This window comes from Andrena cerasifolii, chromosome 1 (assembly GCF_050908995.1).
Source record: "Andrena cerasifolii isolate SP2316 chromosome 1, iyAndCera1_principal, whole genome shotgun sequence".
Lineage (NCBI taxonomy): Eukaryota > Metazoa > Arthropoda > Insecta > Hymenoptera > Andrenidae > Andrena > Andrena cerasifolii.
The window spans coordinates 2,388,260-2,412,658 of record NC_135118.1 but is presented as its reverse complement, the minus strand read 5'-3'; the positions used below and the strand labels follow the sequence as shown (position 1 = coordinate 2,412,658).

The window sequence follows — 24,399 nt, the reverse complement described above, 5'->3', positions numbered from 1 at the left end:
TCTACCTTATAATAAAGAATACAGCCTTATTGCCTGAACAAGAATGTTCACTATCACTTTACAAACAAATTCTATTACCACCATAAAAACTAAAGCAGAAACCTCGCTCGCTCTCGCGTTCAACCGCCAAATTCGAACTGCCGTTTCGAGAATCGAAGGCGCCGCTGAATCGCGGGCAACTTCGTTGTTCGTAATCGTTGACGCAAGAAACTCATAACACGACACGCAAATGCACGCAACTTTGCCTATATTCAAAACAGACCGCATGCATCAGTACATAGTGTTTGTAAATAAAGCGTAATGTAACTGTCGATTAGAGAAAAATATATCTGTTACGTCTAACACACTTAACAAATGTGTGGAATACAACATTGGGATTGTCAAGTGGCGTTAAAAGGGAAGGCGTTGCGTGCCAAAGAAAGATCGCCTGGGACGATTAGAGAACGCTGGGATAATTATTGAGCCGGCAAATATGAAAACGGAGATATCTTGGAAACGTCGGTTTCTGCGGAAAAAGTTCAAATACACGTTGCTCTGCGTTTTCGTGGTCGCTATTATTTTCGTCGTTCATCAGCTATTCTATTTCAAAGAACTTAACCAAGCGATCTCACCGAAGTTGATTAGCGGTTCGGTGCGTCCGTCCAATTATATTATAACTGGTAAGGCGCGCTCGAAATGGAACGAGCTGTTGCATTCGAAACTGCTCCGCGATAAAGACGGTCGGACCGTATCGCTGCGTGGCACGCGCGACCAAGATATTTCGCGGTATCTTCCGAACCCGCGTGGCAAATTTGTTTGTTTCACTTCCAAGACTGAGATAAACTTTTTTAAAATTAACGACAATTATTGTGACTGCCCTGTGGATGGTAGCGACGAACCTGGGACCAATGCATGCAACAATGGTGTTTTTAATTGCGAAAGCTCGTCCTCCCAATTCACAGGTATTTAAGTGCTTGTATTTTATTGCACACCCGTTTATCTGTTACTGATCAAATATCTTCTAAATGAAATTATAGCGAAGATACCATCTTACAAAGTAAACGATGGTTTCTGCGACTGTTGCGACGGATCCGACGAATGGGCTGAAGTTAAATTATCGCATTTAAATAATGGTATTGTCATTTTTATTCACACCAAAGACACAAGTTCTTCGAGCGATTCATCTGTATTAATTACGTATACTTTCCTTTCAGGATCTGGGAGCGTAACTTACTATCATACTAAGTGTCAAAATAGATGCTAGCGTAATATAATTGAAAGAAACTCTTTCGAACATATCAAATATCCGCTATAAGATATTTATTTCATATGAATATTTCTGCTTCCTGCTGGGAATCATGTAATATGTATGATCTAGCATTATGTTGTATATAAAGTTTCACAATATATGAACATTATTTGAAATACTTTTTTTTTCAAATGTACATTATTTTAAAGTATAATTGAATAAATATTAAAATTATTGAGCAGCTATTCACGAACTATACATAAAGTATTATTGTAAAATGTAGTACGGACCATTCCTTTTCATGTAACACATCAAGCTATTGGATAAAAGTAAGATTTTGTATCAAGTTACAATATTACGAAATAGAATGAAAATCAATAAGAACTTTCGAATTGTGAAAAAAATTGTGCAGAATATAACTTCAAAATTTTAATATACAGTGGTGGACGAAAGAAAGTTTACATCCAATGGTGGATTTAACAGGGCGGCTGATGAGCAGTTGCCGTCTGGGCCCCTGCCAAGAAGGCCCCCCCGAGGCTCCATCTTCAAAAAAAATTATGGTTAGGTATAGGTATCCAAACTAGAGCTGTTCGAGTACTCGGAAAAAGCGAGCCGAGCCGAGCCGAGTACTCGAAAAAAGCGAGCGGCTCGAAAGAACCGAGTAGCTCGAAGAAAAGCGAGAACTCGATTTTTTTTCGAGCGGTTCGAATAGAACCGGGAACTCGAATTTTTTCGAGCTACTCGGTTCTTTCGAACCGCTCGCTTTTTTCGGCGTGTCAAGTAGTTTGAAGCTTGAATGTTTCGAATATTTTAGAATATGTTTATATACTGGATAATGGTTCGTAATTATTATTATTATTATTTCGACTTTATTACTCGTTAAACAGAAAATATAGTATATAAGGAGAAAGTAAGATACGAGTAAAGGCGAGGCCGCAGTAATAATGTGAGTAATTAAAATGTAAACTGCAAATGAAAGTATTCTCTAACTATTGAAAATAAATCAAGTCGAAATAATAATAATAATTACAAACCATTACCCAGTATATAAACATATTCTAAAATATTCGAAACATTCAAGCTTCAAACTACTCGACACACCGGTTTGTTCGGTACTTTCGGCCCGCTCGAGAAAATTCGAATTCTCGGTTCTATTCGAGCCGCTCGAAAAAATTCGAGTTCTCGATTCTAGTCGAGCCGCTCGAAAAAATTCGAGTTCACGGTTCTATTCAAGTTACTCGGTTCTATTCGAGCCGCTTACTTTTTTCGAGTACTCGGCGCGGCTTGGAAATCGAGTCTCGGCTCAGTCCGAATTTCAAGCTACTCGAATATTCGAGTACTCGAACAGCCCTAATCCAAACACTAAATATTTTTTCCTACTACTACACTTGGCCAGTTTTTACTAAACTACCTCCTAATTTTTCTGAAGAAATGGGCCCCTTGGAACGTTTTCCACCTGGGCCTTTTTTCTTAAATCCCTCACTGTTCATATCCATTAAAATCGGAATAAGGTCGAAAATCACTGATTTCGGGAATTTCGCGACTTTCGACCCAACGTTAACCGACTTTGATAAAATTTTCAGCATGTACTGTTGTTTGCATAAAAGAAGGCGCCCGGATGCTAAGCGGGGCAAGGGGGCTACTTTGCTCGCATTGGCCGACGCGGCAACGTCGACGAATACAAAGTAAGCGGACAGGACACGGGCGGGGTGGGAGCCAATGAGAGCAAAGTAGCCCCTTGCCCCGCCTAGCGTTTGGGTGCCTTCTTTCCTGCAAACGACAATATACAACTTACTTAACTCTACAAACAGGATTTTTGATTTTTTTTTACAGGCTCGGAAAGAAAAGTTTAAGGATGTATTGGACGTACAATATTAGACAAAAGTACATCAAATTTGAAATACTTGAATATCTACGTCTTACACATGGTAAATCTAGATGTAAGGAACTCGAACGACAGTTGGAGTCTTTTTTTTACTCGTAGAGGGGGATTTTTCCCTTTACAAATGCTTTTTCAAGCATTATTTGTTGGACTTTTGCCAATGAAAATGCCCTGAATTCACAATTTTCTCAAGTTATAATTTATTTCTTTAAAACGGTGTAGTGAAAACAATCGAAACTCAGCAGATATTTTAATCTATCCATATACTATATGAACAAAAAAAATTGAAAGCATTGGTACCATTTCTTCAACATTTTTTCAGCGGTTTTATCTGTCAAGATCGTCGTTGTCCATAAGAGTACGAGTAAAATCAGTGAAAATTAAAATCGTTATAACTCAGCAACCGTTTACTGAATTTGTTTAAAATTTCTGGAGCACATCAGGAAGATTAAAAAGAACAATCTCACAAATTTACATCAACCTGGTACCATTTTGAAGATAGGTCCGATACATCCTTAAAAAACGACTTTTACTATTTTTTTTCGCTATTCCGACCAATTGCATTTGTTTTCAAAACGACGAAACTCGTCATTTAGCAAACTAATCCTTCTAAAAAAAAAAAACACAAGTCGTTCGGACCAATTCTAAAAAAGTTATGCGATTTTAAAGGATACAAACTTTCTTTCGTCCGCTACTGTACGTATTTTAATACTGTTAACTTACTAATGAAGTTAATTACTGCTCGCCAGGAAACCTGGCAAATATTTTTGATTTAGTTTTACTATCACGATATTACTGCGTATAATCACCAATAGCTTTAAGAATATTAAAATGCAGTTTCAAACTTCTTGGTTTATCTGCGAAATGTAAAGTTCGTTTTATAGGAATCCCCATATTTTGTAAGATACTGCAGAATCGGTTTTCCTCTTCACGGACCCATGGGCGGCAAGAATCTTGAACTTGATACGGCGTAACGTGCACGTGAATATCTATTCCTACAATATGTAAATCCTTGAATATCAGACCGTCAGAAAATTCGCGAAAGCTTCTGTCGGCGAACAGTTAAGTTGCATTACTTAATTTTGCAAACGATTCCAATACAGATTCTTCTGTGATCCATGTATCCTTGGAACCTGCATGTCCGCCGTCCAACCACCACATACTTTCAATGAGTTTTATAAAATTATTAATTTCACCATCAGACTTCGATTTACTTTGACAATAATGAAACTCGTGAAGTAGCTGATTCAATACAACGCAGCCTTTGCTAAAGCCCATTAACGATAATTTCGTTTTCTGCGTACTAAAATGCGTAGGATCCTAGAAGCTCAAATATAGCGGTTTCAATATAAAAATTGTCATTTAAAGTTTGTGCTAGCGAGGCGAATTAGAATATACCTCATCCACGTTACATGTATCGATGCGCTCTAAGGAGGAATTTACTAACTCTTGTAAATGCTTTAAAGCATTGTGCGCCGGGGAAAATGATGGCACGCCGTACTCGTTCGCTGGTACAAAATTATCGAAGCAGCTGAACATAGCATTCCTTGTTACATATATCCTGTAGCAATATTTAAAACGGTAAATGAGCGTACTGAATACATCGGTTTAAAGATTGTCTATTGGTTGTACCTGGATGGTCGGACGACTAGTACATGTTTCTTAGGAAAATTTGTTGAAAGTATGCGAACAGTATTTTGCAAACTCCATTCCATATATTTTCTACTATCTGGATGTGGCTCCATACTTTCTTCAATATCCTGTAAAGGTGTTACGTTAAATAGGTACCTTAAAAAAAGTTTTATATCTCATTCTATTGCAAACAGTACTTAATCGCACCTGCACGTCACCTCCAAAATATACAAGAATATCCTGACTTGGTGGTAAGATTGGACACGAATAAATTATATCATTGCACCGGCCAGCGATACCGGGAACTTTCTTCCAAATCGAAATTTTCGGCATTATGCTCGAAGAAAATTCTAAACCTAAAATGGAAATTTCTACCACAGACTTAATTCTTATTCTATGCTTCTCTAATACATTCGGCACTTAAATTATTATCCATTAATCGAAAGTGAAATCGGAAGAAAAAGCAGTAGCTTACAGCGGGCCTAACGCGCAGCAACGTCTTTTAATTAGCGATTACGTTTGACATCGTCAAAGTACATTTCATTTGAATTATTCTCAATTTATCGTGATAAGTTTTTCTATAATTACACGCTTTTATTTAGTACTTTTGTGAAAACGATCGACCGCGATGCATTTATAAAGAACCGCAGTGCATAACACCGCTGTTCAATAATTACTAATCGTGCGTCCTTTTTTTGTCGATTTCCACAATACAGCGTTTTACATTAAATAACGAAAATTATATACGCAACTGTTATCGAACTAGGATGTTTTATTAGAATTTATATGATAGCACATATGGGCACATGTGTATAATACGTATTTTTGTAGGATCAATGAATCGACGTGTGTTTACACACAATTCGTATGTAAAAGAGAATTTACTATGGACGTTTCTTCAGATTTCAAGGGATGCGAAAGAAGAGCAGCGATAAGAAATGAAAAAAATCATATCTCGCTATAAATTTAAATATTATATATAAATTATGCGTGGTCTCAAAAGAACTATTTCAAAACTGAGTTTCATCACGAACAGAGTCCGACAGTTATTACGTAAGTGTTGAGACAAAACTCGTAATTGTCGAGTTCGACTTCATTTCAGTATTTTTTCTGTCGTGATTGAATGAGAAATTAATGATCGGAAAATTTGTTGCGAGTGGTTAAATAGTTTGGATTCTATAAGTAGTTTTAAGTTCTGTCACATAACCACACTTTTGAACATATCTTTCAGTTTTAAGGAAATACAAAGCAAGCCCGATAATGCAGCATGGTGTGGACTCAACTAAAACAGTGTGGGATCCGCTTAAGATATTTCATTGCCCCGCACAGTACGAATATGCTGTGGTAATCTTGAACCGTCCTCTGAAGTGGAAGCATGATATTTTATTCAGGCTCTGGGAGAATGGTACGATTTTTACGCTTTGGGAGCTATGCGTGGAGCAAAGAAAAGCATAACCACGGGCTTACTGACCTTTGACCAAAACGATTCACTCAGGAATGTGTTTATTATTCAGCTCAAATTAATGTTACTGTTGATGGTGGAACTCACAAGTGGTTGCATTACTTAAAGGATCGTGGTATAGACTTGCTAAGTGGAAAATACGACAAATATGTGCCAAATTTAATTACCGGTGATATGGACAGTTGTTCTTCTATTATTCTCGACAAGTTGAAATCCATGGGCTCGATGATCATCGAGACACCTGATCAGGATCATTCGGATTATACAAAAGCTTTGATTCAGTTAGGTCAATATGCTAAGGCTGAAAATATAAATGTAATGTTGGATTTTATTGCAACTTATTCAAACGAATTTCTCTGGATAATTAAAATATTGTTGTACGCAGCTGAATGCAGTATACGTGTTTGTGGACTCTTCGGGAAGATTCGATCATATCATTGGCAATATCAACACGCTTCATAAAAGCAACGAACTTATCGGCGACAGACAAGTAAATATCTTTTTGATGAATTTCTGTCTTATTACAAAATGATCAGCAGCAGTTACAGACAGCGCGGCGAGGAAAGTCGCTACCAGCGGCAGCGGCTTTAGAGTGGGGCCGGCTACCCACGTCCACGCATGCGCGCGATGCCGTCACGACAGTCGAACCAATCAACGCCAAGATGAAAAATGCTGGAAAATTCGCCGACGTCAGCGCCACCGTCAAGCCAAGTGAGGCCGCGGCCAACCAACGTCGACAACTGATTCCCCGGCAGTGATGAGATCTCGGCCGGGTTTCCTCGCGCATGCGCGACTTTTGCAGTCCGCATCTATGTTGGGGGAGGGCAAGTAACGCGTGATCAAGATACCCCATTTTATCGAAACTTGTACTATACTGATGCTAAAATCGCCGCGCATGCGCGAGAAAACCCGCCCCAGATCTCATCACTGTTCCCCGGAGACGCTGGTTGGCCGCGGCCTCACTTGGCTTGACGGTGGCGCTGGCGTCGGCGAATTTTCCAGCGATTTTCATCTTGGCGTTGATTGGTTCAACGGTCGTGACGTCACGCGCGCATGCGTGGACGTGGGTAGCCGGCCCCACTCTAAAGTCGCTACCGCTGGTACCGACTTTTCTCGCCACGCTGTTTACAGAATACTATTTATTATTTTAGGTAATTCAAGTTGCGAGCAATTCGTTGATATGGATATTGAAACCAGGTTTTCATAGCATAGTCATTCCTAATATTTTAGTACAAAATAATAGTTGGTGCGGGCTTCTACCGATTGGTGCACCTGTTAACTCTATAACAACAACTGGTTTAAAGTGGAATTTAAGTATGTGTTCCTATATGTATGAAAGCAAAAATGGAGCGCTAAGAAAAATTTTATTAAGTCGTGTAATGTAACAGCGTAATGTTTTTTTACTTCGCAGATAATGCAACTATGCAGTTTGGTGGTCTGATAAGCTCATCAAATACTTACGATAATTGTTCCGAAGTAACTGTGAGTACAGACTCACCAGTGATATGGACTATGGGTATCGAACCAGTTATAGAAAGTATGAATAATTATGAAATACAATCGTCGCATACAAGATGAATATACGAAGGAAATGACAGTAATGCTAATCACTTCTGTACTTTACTAATTGGCTCCCAACATCTGCAGTACTGAGGCTTCCGTATAATACTTGGATCACTTTACCGTATTCCAAAAATGAAATCAATTCCATAAGAATGGTTTAAATTGTACATACAAAATATAATATTGGTATCTTTGAATATAGGGGGGAGGCCTACCTAGAACTAGAGTTGGGCAAAGATAATATCTAGATAATATCTATATAAAAGGTACTTACGGTTAGTCGTTATTCACACTTCGAATAAGGATGATTTAATTTTAGCTTTATTCATGGCGCCAGAGATGAAGCCGGTTATTGAAGGATCTTTAGCTCTTGGGTTGTGAATACCGTGGTTTCAGCTTTCATTCAATTTTTAGTCTAGAAAACGACTAACCGGCGAAAGCGTTTGCGGCCCGACCCGCACGCGGTCGCCTGCCGGTCAGATTATACAGAATCTGAATTTATTTTTCATCGTATCAATATGAAAGTGTCACCAATTTTAACGAAATGGGCTTTGAATTCTGCAAATAAATTTCTCACGTAATATCCTTAATTATGGTCCGAATTATATCATTTTTGGGGCCATTTTTATCGGGAAGACATGAGGAATCGATTGGTAATACTTTCATCAACACTTATAAAAAATAGGAAGATTTTATGTGGCCCGTCGGTTTTATTGCTCTCGGCTGTCAACGGGCGGTCTACTACCTAGGGCCCGAAGATCCTCGCTCGTAGCGAGAAAGCAAAAGTGTGGCGTGGATAGATCTTTCCTGATAATCCGAGTCCAAAGACTTATCAACAATCGGAAGACTGTATGTACTAATTTTTTCTGCTCTATTTAAGAACAACATAATAGAGAGCTAATACTCTAGGCTTTAGAATGTGCGGTATTGTGGGCTTCACACTATCATTTCTTAGCATTTATACGGGGTGATTCTCTAGCTAGAGTCGTCAAATGCGATGCTCGCCAGCAATCATGGGTCTCGCTGAGTTTCGTCGGTTTCAACGCTCGAAACCAGTGGGGCCATACAATATTGCGGACAATTAGTGACGAATCCGCAGGTCTGCATTTCTAATCAGATCTTTGCGAAAGTGACGCCAATCGATTCCTCGTGTTTCCTCGATTAAATTGGCCCCCAAAACGATATAATTCGGAGCATAATAAAAGATATTACGTGAGAAATTTATTTGCAGAACTGAAAGTCCATTTCGTTAAAAATAGTCTGATTTAAATTATTTTCGGTCCAATTAATCAAGAGAACGCCAGGAATCCATTGGTGACACTTTCATATTGATACGATGAAAAATAAATTGAGATTCTGTATAATCTGACCGGCAGGCGACCGCGCGCGGGTCGGGCCTCAAAGGCTTTCGCCGGTTAGTCGTTTTCTAGACTAAAAATTGAATGAAAGCTGAAACCACGTTAGCCACAACTCAAGAACTAAAGATACATGAACAACCGGCTTCATATCTGGCGCATGGCTAAAGCTAAAGTTAAATCATCCTTATTCAAAGTTAGAATAATGACTAACCGTAAGTACCTTTTATCTAGATATTATCTAGATATTATCTTTGCCCAACTCTGGCGTGAACTGACGCCAGCGCCAAGCCAGCCAAGTGGCGCCAACGCGAACCGACACCACAGCCAACCAGCGTCACCGGGAAATATGTTGTCGACGCTGGTTGGCCGCGGTGTCACTCACTTGGCGCTGGCGGCGGTTAGTCTCCAATCGTGGCGTCTCACGTACACATTATCACCGCTCCTGTAGGTGTTTCCCCCTCCATCAGTGGAGCCGAATCCCTCCGAACTCTGCCTAGAATGGTTAAAACAACATGCTTCTTTGTGAATTTTTTCTAGAAAAACCGATAAACTTTTATTATTTAACATTAGTCTATTGAAAAGAGTACGGATATTTCAGTATTTTTTGTAGTAAAAAGTATTAAAAGGTTTGTGAGTAATAGGCAATGCCCGAGACATCTTTGTTTTTTAGGCGCTTTGCGGTGACAACCGCAGCTCGGTGCAGGATCATCCAAAATTGAAAATTGAAAATTTTTAGATACTATGTGAAATTATCTAGGCGCTTTCGGGCCCAATTTTGGAAAAATTATTTTGAGACAAAATGGCGGTTGTGCAAAGTTGAAGCATCGATATTTGGCAAAAAAATCGCTCGTTTTTCGAGTGTAACAAAAATGTAGGCAAAAAAAAGAAAAAGCTCCCGATAGCGCTTAGATTTTTTAACCCTATAATAAGCCTGCAAAGCCGCGAGTAAATCGGTTCATTAATTTTTTAGTTATATGTCACTGAATTTGGAAACATAATTTCGAGGAAAACTCGTTTAATGTTTTGGATCTGGGCGCTACACTGAGGAACACCTACCGACTTATACGCGTGTAACTTTGTCAATTTCGGTCGGATTAACTTGACACTTTCAGGGAATATATTTAAGATGTACTTCAGAAAAATATAAAAATCGAAAAATCGATTTTTCGAAAATTTCTAGGTAGCCCTCCCCCTTAAGCATACTTCGTGTACAAATAATGTATCAAAACAGTATTCACCATGCGCATATAAATATGGGATTTATTTAGCTCAGCATAGCTAAACATGTATGTTTCTGTGTATGTGTCTTTATACGATATATATACCAACAATCAGTACCCTGAAACTCTCTAACATTTGTCTTATAAATTTTTTTAATTACTTGAAGTATTTTGATATACTATTTAGGTGATTTCAAAAACATAATTTGCTTGCTACAAAAATACACTGTGTGAATAATACTTGTACTTATAAAAAGAAAGCTCAGTTTGCAGCTTCAGTCGTGTTATATTTAGTGCCTCGATACTTATTGGACAAATGTACTACATACTTTGTTTTGAACACTAATTTGAAATCACCTTTTCCATGCTAAAGTGGCGCACATTTAACAGTGGCAATACGAAATCAAGGATCTTCAAATCGATATCATGAAAATGTTTATGAGTTTATTTTGGTGGTAATGTATTATAAATCTACTGAACAATTATTTCCTTAAATTTCTCATGTAAACATTATGAATCGTACTGCTGCCAATAGTAAAGTTTAGTTAAGTAAAATGTATTAGTTCGGATCATGTACTTACATATATTTTTGCATATTTTTTATAGTTGATGTTTGGACTGTGAGTTACTTAAAGTAGTTGACATATTTAAACATGCTAATAAGGCAACTGCAAGCTTAAATTGTCAATATAGATAGTCACGGTCCATGGATGAAAGGTTTAGGAGTCACGACTAATATTGCAAGATGGAAATTGGTTAATATAGCTGTTTAATAATAGCACGGGTACAATATAGAATTAAATTTCTTTACAGAGAAGTTACCGAAAGCTCGTGTGCGTTATAGACAAACTAATTGTCTTGATCATATATTAGGTAATATTAGGAAATTGTTATTTCGTTAGAACGTCAAATATAGTATTATGCTTAATCGTTACTGTATTTTGAAGTAAATTACTTTCTATATAAAAATATACTTTTTCGTTTACGGAAATTGAATTACTCTGTTATTATCTTCCTAGTATTATTTCTGACAAATTCGAATCCCCAAGATACTAATGTTTTTCTTCTATTTGTTCTTATTTACTATTTAGGAGAATTTCTCTACCAGATAAGAATGAGAATTTATTCGATATGTAAACGACATAAATCGAAACGAGTATGGTAATTGATAGTAGAACGTTGATAATTAAACGTCGATAGTCTGTAAAAAATAAAACTTAACAAATACAATTTTGCAAATAATTAAGCTCAATTTTTAATACAAATGAAACATTTAATTTTCCACAGCAAAAAAAAGGAACGTTTTATAAATAATAAGTTTTGACGGGTGGCAGAGGGGGTCAAAAGTATTTAATAATAGAAAGCTGTTAGTCGGAAATGGATAATTATAAATTATTGACAAATTCTTTACGTATTTAAATCGAGCGCCAATCATTTGAATTTCTGAATTCTATAAATTAATCTTGAATTTTTTTTAGATCAATTCATTTCGAAAATCCAAACTCTAGAATATTTACTATTCTCACTAACGTAGGATGCAGAATTGAGTTATAAAATTCAGAAATTCAATTCATTCTCTCTAGCGATCCTCTAGGGAGTGATCGGTATAACCGCAGCCATCTTGGAGCAAAACCGAAAATAAACATATCTATCTTTTTCTATCAGTATTTCTCTCTCTCTCTCCCTTTCTGGCAGTATTTTTGTCTCCTTGTATCAGTATTTCTGTCTCTTTCTATCCGTATTTCTGTCTCTTTCTTTTTTACAGTTTCTTTCTCTGTCTACTTCCGCTTTTGCTCCAAAATCGCGGCAACCAATCAGCGACGATACACGTTGTTCCAATCACTCGCTAGAGGCCCACCCAGTTGATTTCTTCAATTTTTCAAATCAACTATCCAACCCACGTCGTTAAACTATTTGTTCCGGCGTTTGCACCTTTAAAATTAACTAGTTACACAATTTTATTCAACATCAATTTGTAACTCGAACTTAGAAATTCGACCGCGACTTAATTCACAAAGCGAGGTATATAAGTATTACTATAAACTATGCATTTCCAACCTACAGTTGCCAATCTCAAAGTGTCAGTTTCGATCCCCTCTATCACTCTTGAAAATTCATCGACGACGTTTCTCCGCGGCCTGCGTATGAAAGAGAATACATCGCTCCAGTTAGTGCGGTCGATTGCAAAGCGCGCGTTACGACGCTCACGCACATTATCCGAACGCAATCGCCACTTCTTCTACGCGCGTGCGACGCTAAAACAGTGTTCACTCTCGTGTCGCGACCAAGTCCCAGCGCTCCGTCCGGGGCAATGCTTTTCTGCCCGTTAAACCGCGAGCGTACGCGTAATATCGGGTCCACCCGTATCGAAACGTCGCGACAGTTACGATACGCGCCTGCAGACGGGATTAGACGAGGCGGGGGCGGCGGTCTACTAAAATACGTACTTACGCACCTATACAGGCGTATATGTGTCACGATGATCAGCTGTAGCGATGTTTACATTTGTTGGCGTCCTCGGCGACGGTGTACCGCGTGGTGGGGTCGCGGCCACTGGCCAGTCCCTTGCGGTCTTTCGACCGGTCGGTATCGTTTTCGTCGTAGTTTCCTTAATTACTAGTTGCCGCCAGTGATCGTTCGCGGGTTCACGGTGAAAGTTTCACGGGGGCACAGAGTGTGGCGTGCTGGATGTGTCCGATGTATCATTGCTGGTTGAATAATCGGACGAGACCGGTAAGTCATCGAACATACATGTAAGTGAACGTCGCTGGATTCGGCACAGCGACGGGGTCCCCTGCGACTACGTTTCGAAAGGTTCGCCGTCCCGAGCCGTCTAGTACATTGCCGTCGAGGCACGCGGCTGAATAATGCTGCGGGGTAATAGTCTCTCAAACGTATATACATCGTCCAGCTTATCCGTCCTGTTACGCGTTACGTAGGCGCTGGTTCGGTGGCGAGCGTTTCGGTCGCAACGCGATATCGCGGGACAATGCCGCCGCCGTTCCGCGGTTTTCGGAACTCGAGAAACGCGCACCGAATCGTTTACCGTTATCTGGTCGCGCGCGTTCTCGCGCGTGCGATCAATCGTCGGCAATCAGCTCCATTGAAATGGTACCTCGTCGACCCGGCTTTCGTCTAATCGGAAGGCCGCGCGACCCGCCGGTGCATGGGGCATTGCGGGGACTTTTCTCGATGTCAGCTTCCGGCCAAGGCGAGCCCCGCGCGTCATGCAACCGTCGGGACTCCCTCCGGTTACCTTCCGCGATGTTTCACGCGCATTAGCGAACAAGTAGCCCCAGTTTGGCCCCAGCACCGGTGCCCTGCTACCAAAATGGTGTCAGACACCGAGTGTAAATAACCTTATGTACGTAAGAATAGATGTCGGGACGAATTGGGTTTATACGTGTATCTGTTGCGCCGAAGAAAGCGCTCTTGTGTACATCAGAGGCACGGCACACTCTCGGTGTGCCGTTTTGGCAGCCGTTCCCGCTAGACACCGACGCGAGCTCTGCGAGCCACGAAAGAATTCTCGAACGCGATCGCCCCGATTTCGGGAACACCGAAAATATATGCGCGCGGGAACGTTGCGGCACTCGAGCCAATGACATTATCCGCGTCACAAAGGGACATGCAGGTCTACTGGCTTTATTCGAGCGGACGGGAAGCGACTGTACCTGGATTTCGGGAACGTCGGAAATGTAACAGCGTGAAACGGTTGCGTAATGGAACTGTATCTGTATTTCCAAGAGGCATTTATTTACTAACTGTATCTCGAACGGTGGAAACGACCGCTGAGTTGGCAAATTTGATGTCGAGTAATGACTGAAAGTTGACGGGTTATTTGTAAATAATGAGGCAATATTTATTGTCAGTCGCATCGGAATTTGTACGTATAGAGTTTCATATTCGTTTCCGTAAATCAGGCTGCACTCCGAGACGTTGCTTTGAAGATTGCAAATAGAACCTTCCGCGATTATGTAATTATCCTCGAGTAATTCAATTATTATAATCTAAATTTCTACTTTAAATATTGCCCAGCTGTTATCTATCCTAAATTTCGCAAGCTTAACTTGCGAATGCGCTATATTTTAGAGGCGTTGGGTAATAAAATTATCCTTCCTTTGATATTTAATGAAAAATTCTTCTTTCCAATTTATTATTTATTATCGAAGTTTTCTTGAAAATTTTACCCAGTTATCGAGGCTATTACATTTTCCAGATAATTTCAGTGAATTTGGTATCAGGAATTCGAATATTACAGTTATGTTTTCGTGTCTGTGTTACTAACTTAGATTAAGGTTGAGTGCTCGCATTGAAAGATCGTTAATATTCTTGCCCTGTTCGTAGATCGTATCAGTAGGGACGCGTTCTATATGACGCTCGTACAAATTAAATTTGAACGTTAGTTGTGTTGTAGATGCATTAGTTCTAAGAAGCAATTAGAACGCTGTCGAATACAATTAGGTATTTAATTAATACAAATGGGGTGACCGATACTTTAAAAGTTGCGTTGTATTGCATACAAGGTTGTCAGTTGAACCAGGCCACCTAATTAGCTTCACTAATGCTGATACAAATATATTTCTCATACACACTCTGAATGATTTCAACGGGCGAATTTTCTGTGAGGAAAATCGATTTTAGTGTAATTTTTTTTCAAACATTTTCAAAACCGTCCATATTTTGCTGAATGGGACTACATAGTTTTCTCGCTAGACACTGCATCTGACATGACTATGCAGCCGAACGTATATACAGTGGCTCACAGCCATAATCGTACATTCTTTAAAATCGCATTAATTTTTTAAAATTAATCCAAACGACTTGAGTTTTTTTTAGAAGCTAGAAGGATTAATTTGCTAAGTGACGTGATTCGTCGTTTTGAAAAAAAAACAATTGTCGGAATAGCAACAAAAATAGAAAAGGTCGTTTTTCAACTTTTTTTTGTGAGCTTGTAATGAAAATTAAAAAAAAACCGTTTGTAGATTGCAGTAAGTTGTATACGTGCCTAAGATTTTATCAAAATCGATTAACGTTGCTCTGAGCTATAAACGCTTAAAAATCGCAGAATAAGGTCGAAAATCGCTGATTTTGTGAATTTCCGCGATTCTCGACCTTATTCTGCGATCTTTAAGCGTTTATAACTCAGAGCAACGTTAACCGATTTTCATGAAATTTTAGACACGTATACAACTTACTTCAATCTACAAACGGGTTTTTTGGATTTTCATTACAGGCTCACAAAAAAGTTGAAAAACGACCTTTTTTATTTTTTTTTGCTATTCCGACCAAGTGCTTTTTTTCAAAACGACGAATCACGTCACTTACAAGGGAACATCCCGAACCCGGAAATTCAAAAAATTCTGAAACTTTGTGAATACGTAGGGAATTTCCTTCTGATTACAACGGAATTTTTGTTTGCTGCCCAAATTCACTCTCAAGGGGGTGTAATTGACCCCTTAAAATCTGGTTATTTTCCGATTTTGTGATATAACTTGTGAACTGTAAAATATTTTTTTTTTACCAAATGATAGATCTAATTAAAAGAAGTAACTTTTGTCTTGAAACTTTTTCTTTATCTCTTACAGTTGCCGAGTTATAACACAAAATCGAAAAATAGCCGAATTTTCAGGGGCTAATTGCACCCCCTTCGAGTGAATTTGCGTTGTAACCAGGAGAAAATCCCCTACATATTCCCAAAGTTTCAGAATCTTTTGAATTTTCGGGTTCGGGATCTTCCCTTGTTAGCAAACTAATCCTTCTAGCTTCTAAAAAACTCAAGTCGTTTGGATTAATTTTTAAAAAGTTATGCGATTTTAAAGAGCGTACGATTATGGCTGTGAGCCACTGTAATAACTTGACCTTAAACTGACCTTGGACTTCGCAATTTAGAGTCAGAAATGAAATTTATTTTCTTTTAGATCCCAGGTTCTAGCGGCAATGTGAGACAAGATGTAAATTCAAAATCAGACTTATTCTCGTTAGAGGGTATATCGGTATCGAAAGTAACAAGTTAAATATTTTATAATATATCAAGTGTTGGTTATATGATGAAAAATTAGAATTGAAATACACAAATCGATTCTCTAGGAGTCTAGATACTTAGCAGACATGTGCGGTGACCAAATAAATAACTTTTCGACGCCATAAAGTTTTTTTATTTTTAGTCCTTTAAAATTGTAATACCTATAAACATTTCCGTAATAGTGCAGGTATGTGACTTCTCTTAATTTTTAATTTTGTCCTTTTTAGTGTAACGATGGTTACTTAGGAGTTTTAAGCACCACATCAGTGAAAATTTCTAATCAAAGCTCAGGAAACATGGTCGGGGACCATTGTAACATCATCGGCCAGGATCGAATGTGACGTTACAACCAACCCCAGCTGATGCAAGTCATTTATCGTCGATACACTCTCGATTATGCTCCATCTTACGTCACGGATAGGCCAGTGCCCTTATCTGAAATTTCTGATGGAAAGAGGCTAGCCTAACAGAACTATTGAATAGATAGATAAATGATGAACCCACGCGAGATGAATAGATAAATCCACTCGACGAGTTCACGCCGGAATCTGCAAGACCTTTCCGGAGAGCTTCACCCCGCAAAAGTTTAAATGGAGGTAACAGGAACACATAATCTACCATATCTACTGATAGGTATTTCTGAAAAAGAAGAGAAAAAACAGGAAAAAAGTGAAGAGACATACGCGTAACCCGAAATTCTTATAAAATCGTTAACCCAACGAACAAGAACAGGAATGAATGTGGCGATGAAGAAGATAAGGAATATTATTGCCTTGTTTGCCTGAAGCCATATAGTACAAACAAAATGATTTATACATTTGTCGTATTTGTGATACACAGCAATCCCTACTTGGGTAAAATTTTTATAATTTTTAAATAATTGGACATATTTTTAGGCCTTTTTATTTATAAACAAACATTTCCCTTCCTTCATTCGCCAAATATTCACTTTCCTTTCATTTATTATAATTTAGTTGAATAAGTATTTTTTTTTTTTAAATTAACATTGTGTTACTATCGACACGGTGTAACGGTCGGTTGTAACATTTTCTCTCGTTTCAATAATTTTCATATTACTTATCCCAAAGCTGAACTGGCATGTCTTCAATAATGTCAGATAGATATGTCAACTTCGGGTATAAACAGTTTTTTTCGTAACTGTAATAGTTCTCGCGAAATCGTATTCCAAAGTCAATTTGTTATTTACGAGCTTGGTCTACTCTGGATGCTCAGTAAGTGAAGTATCGAATTTTGAAAGATTCGTTTTGGTGGAGTTGTTGGTTAATTTATAGTCCCCACATTAACAAAAATCGTGATTTTCTAATTAAAGAGATAAAAATCTGAATTTATAATAGTCCCCTTACTCTTCCCAACCCCCTGGTTGGGTAATTTTATCCCAATGTGTCAGTATACAGCGAGAACTAAACAGGTTGTCAGTTACTAAAACGTAACGGTCTAACTTACACGCCGTATTAACAAATAACAATAAACAACATAGTTACAGAAAATAAGTTATAACTTCCTACTAAAGCGTATTCAGACATGGATCCATATTAACTTCCTTTAGTTACCCGACCCCCTTGATACGGTTTATAAAATTAGCCGCTACATGTTTGGACACCCTGTATTAATGCTCTGAAAACAAACGTTGTGTCCCAGTTCTATGAAGCTGGTCTCGTTAGTAGGGTTTTATCTAGCAGACCTTGCCTTAGACGCGGTTAGACGTTGGAACGATTATCTATATGTATGTAGAAGCTCGGTATCAATGGGGAAGATGACGCAAAGCTCGGGGCAGGGGGCGCCACGAGCGCATGTACTGTGGTTTTGCACGAGTGCGCATGTGCGAATGATTTGCGCGCGAATTTTTCATTTGTGGAATGAACGAAGTGGGTAGTTACATAATGTTTCACACGTGCGCTGGTGGCGTCACGGGTGGGAAAAAGTTGCAGTCATCCTTCCCCATTGAGAGTACACGAAAATTAGTTACTGTCCGTAGCCATCTAGTGGTGGGCGCAGCAAACATTCCAGCTACTTCACGCATAGATATACCAAACTGCATGCGTACGATACAGCGACAAGTCGGAATGTATTTAATCGAAATGTATCCGCGTTGTTCGTTACTATCTTTAGTTCCACTGGTTAGAAGTTAGAATCTTATTGTGACTGATTGGTAAGAGCAATCAAAACGTATATACAATCCATTAGAATCATTCGACAAGTTATTCTGGTGCGATAATTTTAGGCCAAGAAATCTTACCACATCTCGCTACACGCAACGGTCTATATAAATGCAAGTTGCTCACCTGTTCCAAGTCTATGCCTTCCATTATTTCTCTAGAATATTTTTGCAACGCTTCTACGCGCACCACGCCACACGCATTAGTCATTTAAAAGGAGTTTTTTCCCCACTCCAAATATAGACACCAATCACCTAATTGCTTCGAGTGGTTTAAAAAAAGAATCACGCGAGACGTTGCGTCGCAATGAATTACCCACGATAATGAAAGTAAATTGTAGGACAGATCCCGCGTGTAGTCGCCGCACAAAATCTATGCGTATACAGGGTGGGCGGTAAATCGTGATGTAATCGGCCGGCAGATGATTCCTCGCGGAAAAGACAGTGAAAGATATGTGTAGAATAAATTTTGTTGATTGGCCTTGTGGTTTAATAGAGAAATGATTTTGAACGTGATACTGCTTTGTGTTCGACCGCATGTAAGACATTAGACTCATTAAAGCCTCATGCAAGCCAAACCAATTTTGTAAGAAATTGGTTTTTCAAAGAACTTTTTGCAGTTAATTAATTAGTAAATGAAAGACGAAGAACATGCACTTTTTAATTACACTTAAATATTGTTTCTTACTATCTTGGCATGAGACCCAAACCATTTATTACCCTAACAATTACATACAATGGCGCGAGGAGGTGAGAATAACAAAACTGACACCAATGCATAATTTGTTTTTTTGGGTTTCTTTCGATTGTTTTTATACAAACATACACATGGAAGTATGGTCACTGAGCATCGAGCAGTTTTGCATGTAATTTATATTTTGTGACGCGGTTAATTTTAATATGTAACCAAGTGGGTAGATGACCCAGGGTATTTATTAACCGACTTCACAAAGAAGGAGGTTATAGATTCGATCCGTATATATTTCATTCTTTTTGTCCCCGCATAACTCCTCCGCATATGGACCGATTTTGATGATCTTTCTTTTATTCGAAAGAGGGCGCTGCCCCGGCGGTCCCATCCCCGGACTGTATAAATATTAGCCCAATATTTTGGTAGTTCTGGTTAATAAAAACTATTGTCACCTAATTATTATTATTATTATTATATATATATATATATATATATTTTATTTGATGGGTTCATATATATATGAAACCATCAAATAAAAAAAATTAAAAAAAAAAATTTAAACCTACTTCAACAAAATAAAAATGCACTAAAAAGTAAACTATAACCTCCTCCTTTTTGAAGTCGGTTAAAAATAATTCTTTCCCTTATTTAATCTACGACTCTCCATTTTTTTAAGTCGGCACCCGATTTACACCGCGCAAATGATGATGCGTCGACGTAAAAAAATCGAGAGTCGTAGAGTAAATCCGGGAAAAAATTATTTTTTACTTTTTAATGCATTTTAATTTTTTTTTAACTCGTTTTTCATTTGTTTTTAAATATTAAAACACAGCTCCAATATCTTACACACGCAATCAGTTAATGCTCACCCTGAGTTTCACTCTACAAAGCGTATCATTTTTAAAAATGTATTTTCTTGAAGTGTTGCTCAGTTGCACCACAATTTGTCGCGTGCCCCTCATTGCTAGACCGACCCAAAAAGATAGCTGCGCTTGCCCAGGAATTTATTTCATAATTCCCATTTAGTTCTTCACCAGGAACGAGGTTCTGGCCAGTTGTACCACAATTATTTATCGTTTACCCTGCACAGCTAGAGCGGCCCATAAAGATCGCAATGTTTGTGTGGGAACAAAACTTGGCGCCGCGGTTTTACATCGGCGATGCTGAAGTAATAAAGCGGTCGTGAATGTCAACAGTGTCTGGCCGCGCGACAGAGGCTCCCTTTGGCAGACAGAGAGAACGTTAGAAGCGTCTAGAAGCACTAGATCGCGGAATATTCTCGATACGATCATCGGCGTCGCGCCGTCTTTTTTTCTTCGTCCTCCTCCTCGATTTGTTACGATTTCGCCGTCGATACGTTCGCGCAGGGGACCACCGAGATATAAATAAAGCGGGTGGTATCGATTTTTTACGCGCGCGAGGGAATAAAACCGAAGGGTGACCGTCAATGGAATTGCAATCGATATCATTATCGAGTCAGCCACCTAACTGGGCGGCTTTATCTGTTAATAACCGAGGAGAACTTTCACGTGTGTCCCACTTGGCGGTCGGGCTGCAATAATTATAGGTGGATCAGATTATTCCTCTCGTTGTCGATTAATCCAACAGTGATTCGGCGCCGGGGAACACCACGGGTGAAATCGTGCAATTTTCCTTGTAACCATGGGTTGCACGGCTCCGTTGCTTTTTGTAGGAAGGAAAAGTGAACGTAAGGGCCCTTCCATACCAGACAGTTTTGTGGCAGCCGATTGGTATTTTGGATTTTAAGCTTCCCATGTTCTTCTGTGCTTTTTAAATTAGTACCGTTTCTGCTAAATGGGTATACCAGAGATACTAGTGAATCACCAAAGTTCGGCGTTATTTGAATTGTTTCGAATAAATATTTATCTAACAAGGCAAGATCAAATACCCGGAAAAAATTCTGAACTTTGTGAATACGTGTATTTTCTCCTGATTACAAAGCAATTTTTGTTTGTTGCCCAAATTCACTCCAAGAGGGTGCAATTGACCCCTGATTTTTTTTTATTTTGTATTATTACTCGCGAACTGTAGGGGATGGAAAAAAAGTTTCACGACAAAAGTTACTTCTTTTAATTAGATCTAGCATTTGGTAAAAATTATTATACAGAGTTATAACAGAAAATCGGAAAATAACCGGATTTTCAGGGGTCAATTCTACCCCCTTAGGGTGAATTTCGGCAGCAAAGAAAAATTGCGTTGTAATCAGGAAGATATCTTCTACATGTGAACAAAGTTTCAGAATTTTTTGAATTTTCGGGTTTGGGATCTTCCCTTGTAAACATTATGAGGGTTGAAACTTTGTAACCCGCTATACATGGAAATAGTTACTCCTACGGAAAAACTTATACAATCTTTTTTGTAAAGAATTTCCTAAGTTATAAATTTCACAATAACTATTTTTGTTGTAAAATTGTTAGATTACGAGATATTCGAGAAAAACAGCTTTTTTACCTTCAACCCTCTGTAAACTTTTTAGCGGATGTCAGATCGATGGGGACTTTCGACATATTGTTTAAGACGACGAAATAAAGGCCCAAGCCAAAAGAATTTTCGGGTTTCAGATCTTCCCTTGTAATATAATTATCTGAATGAATCCTGGTTAGTTGATTATTTGAGTCGGGTAATAATTATTTGTTATTTTTTATAGATTCATTTCATTTGAATTATTTATCATTATTTAATCGAAGTATTTATTCGAATAACGAGTTTTTGCTATTACAAACTGAGGATTATTTTCGCAAGTAATAAATTATGTCCGTTATTTGCATTATTTATAAAATGGAAAAAATCTTATTTTCTGGCAAATAAAATCTAATTAGTTACTCGTTATCTAGATCAAATTGTGCCCAACTCTGTGAGCCACAATAATGTTTTGTGGAAAAAGGTTTTACCAGTGCGAGGCATCATTAATATTTAGGGACGTTGCTGTTTCAATATTCTAAGTACATATAATGAAACTATTCTGAAGTAAAGAAATGCAATAGAGTTATTAAATTAGAATTTTTTAATATATAGGGGAGAGTCGTGCAGTACCGACCCCTCGAAGTTTCTTTCTTATATCTTGGGGTAGAGTCGATAAAAATCAGAAATTCAAAAACACGTTTGCAGTATAGATGGAATTTAATAAGAGGAGGTTAATTATTTTTGTGAAATTTAATAATAAGAGTATATAATTCGCAAAAGTAAAAATGTTGTAATTTCTAGGAAACGAAAATTTGTCGTCCAGTACCGACCAACTATTAAATTAGTAAATTTTTAGGTCTAAATGATTAACAATGTTAATAAAAAGGCATTTAATTGGTGCACTGCAAGATTTTTTTCAAATTTTATTTGTACAAACATCGCAAGTATAATACTTAATTAATATTCTCCTGAACTGTGCATTCGACGTGTGCTCACCTTCACGTTCGGTGCACTACACCCAATTTTTGTCAAATGATTCCTTGCAAACAGAATGGGCAAATCTTTTATTTAAATAAAATTTCGAATAACGAATAAAAAATTAACTGTATTCATCGAATAAATTCTCGTGGAATAAAAAAGTTAACATTGTCCGTCGAATAAATTGTCATGAGATAAAAAAATTAACTTTATTCGGCGAATAATCTAAAGTTAAAGTAATTTTTATTTGATCCTTATTTAAATAAATTTTTATTCAGTTCATTCCCAACTCTGCTTGCAAATAACACACTGGATAACTTCTTTAAATCCGAGCTTCCTGTTTGTTAGGTTATCATACCTATCCTTATTTACTTTATTTTTCACAACAAGGTAGAAGGAAGACTAAATGAACATCCTATAAATTAATCTGACTTCCTAACAGATTGAACTTACAGATAAGAAAAATTTGGTGTTACTGCACGACAGTTGGATGGTCGGTACTGTACAACAAACACGGGGAAAGATTTTAGATCATGGTATATTTTGTACAAAAAAATATTGCAGAACTACTGTCGGTTGCAGAAAAGAAGGCGCCCGGACACTAAGCGGGGCAAGGGGGCTACTTCGCTCGCATTGGCCGACGCGGCAACTTCGACGAATACAAATTAAGCGAACACAGGACACAGGCGGTGGGAGCCAAATGCGAGCAAAGTAGATCCCTTGCCCCGCTTAGCGACCAGGCGCCTTCATTTCTGCAAACGACAGTAGGGCGTTTTAATAGTCTTAATAGACTAGAGATAGTATACATAATAGAACAAAATCATTTACTCACATGAGGAACAAAAGATTAGCTTTAAAAAATAACTGTTAACCCACTGAATATCAACGTATACGTTTAATGCCTCAGAACATCGAGAGCAATGAGGTAAACAATATGGTTCCAAAATAGGTTATAGAGAATTGTGATTTTCATTTGTTAATACAAACAAAGTGCTAATATCTGTTCGAAGAAGCGAGAACTAGCTTTGGTCGGTACTGTACGCTGGTCGGTACTGCACGAGTCTCCCCTAAAAGCATTATTAAAAGTCTAGATTAATGACTAGGATAATAGGTTTCACTTAACCCTTAACTGGTATACTGTTTTGGCAAACGTGACTGGTATACTGGGGTCGTGGCAGACCCCAAATAAAAAAGGACACAGAAATTTGTAAAGTCGACACTAGAGCAACCACTATGAATATGTTCATCTTAGGTAATGTATAAAATAATAGAAGCGTAGAAAGTTAAAGTATTATTATAAAATTAATTAGAAATTCAGTTTACCAACTTAGGCAACTGAAAATTGTACATCGAACTTTGGGTGCTTGGGGTCACGAGCGACCCCAGGATACCAGTTAAGGGTTAAAACAATTTTTCCTCAAAACTTCGCATGTTCCTTATAATTTACCATCAGTTATAATTTATTAAAAGTCGATTGATGTCCACCTGAAAATAGTCTATGGTACTAAACGCAGTGCCCCGTTTCATGGACCTCACAGTATCCTTTTGCACGAGACACAGTTTCCAGACTCCGCTTGGTTCAGCCGCTTACAATTAGTTTCACCGTTCGACATTTCGATCGCGCTGGGACTTAGACTATCCGACGGAAACATCTTGAACGTGATCGCGGATAGTTAGCCGATCGTTGCCTCTTTTGCATGTCGTGCATCTGTATGCAGTTCTCCGCGACCCGTTTCCTGTTTCTGGATAGACGCGGTTGC

At 38.3% G+C, this 24,399-nt stretch overlaps 3 protein-coding genes across 4 annotated transcripts in view; 2 read left to right on the top strand and 1 right to left on the bottom strand.

The window, feature by feature from the left end:
* The first annotated feature begins 173 nt into the window (after positions 1–173).
* On the top strand, positions 174–11,341 carry LOC143376291 (thiamine pyrophosphokinase 1). 2 transcript variants are annotated; one of them, XM_076826445.1, is made up of 7 exons: positions 174–941; positions 1,017–1,112; positions 5,974–6,147; positions 6,257–6,519; positions 6,590–6,694; positions 7,356–7,518; positions 7,616–11,341. In XM_076826445.1, the coding sequence occupies exons 1-7, from the start codon at positions 473–475 to the stop codon at positions 7,780–7,782; spliced, it is 1,437 nt and encodes a 478-aa protein (XP_076682560.1). In that variant the 5' UTR covers positions 174–472; the 3' UTR covers positions 7,783–11,341. The 2 variants fall into 2 exon arrangements, with proteins under 2 accessions (XP_076682560.1, XP_076682552.1); XM_076826437.1 differs by lacking the exons at positions 174–941; positions 1,017–1,112 and adding an exon at positions 5,653–5,795.
* On the bottom strand, positions 3,298–5,323 carry LOC143376301 (mitochondrial protein C2orf69 homolog). Its single transcript, XM_076826460.1, has 6 exons — positions 5,218–5,323; positions 4,950–5,098; positions 4,743–4,870; positions 4,509–4,671; positions 4,187–4,430; positions 3,298–4,105 (listed from the first exon to the last, which is right to left on the bottom strand). Exons 2-6 carry the CDS (start codon positions 5,073–5,075, stop codon positions 3,903–3,905), a joined length of 864 nt encoding a protein of 287 aa, XP_076682575.1. The 5' UTR covers positions 5,076–5,098; positions 5,218–5,323; the 3' UTR covers positions 3,298–3,902.
* A 1,431-nt stretch (positions 11,342–12,772) lies between the features above and the next one.
* The window catches only part of Vha100-2 (V-type ATPase subunit a family protein Vha100-2), a 120,035-nt gene continuing 108,408 nt past the window's right edge, over positions 12,773–24,399 (top strand). The window contains exon 1 of the mRNA XM_076811564.1: positions 12,773–13,078. The gene's annotated coding sequence lies outside the window, so the exon portion shown is untranslated. The remainder of the gene's footprint in view (positions 13,079–24,399) is intronic.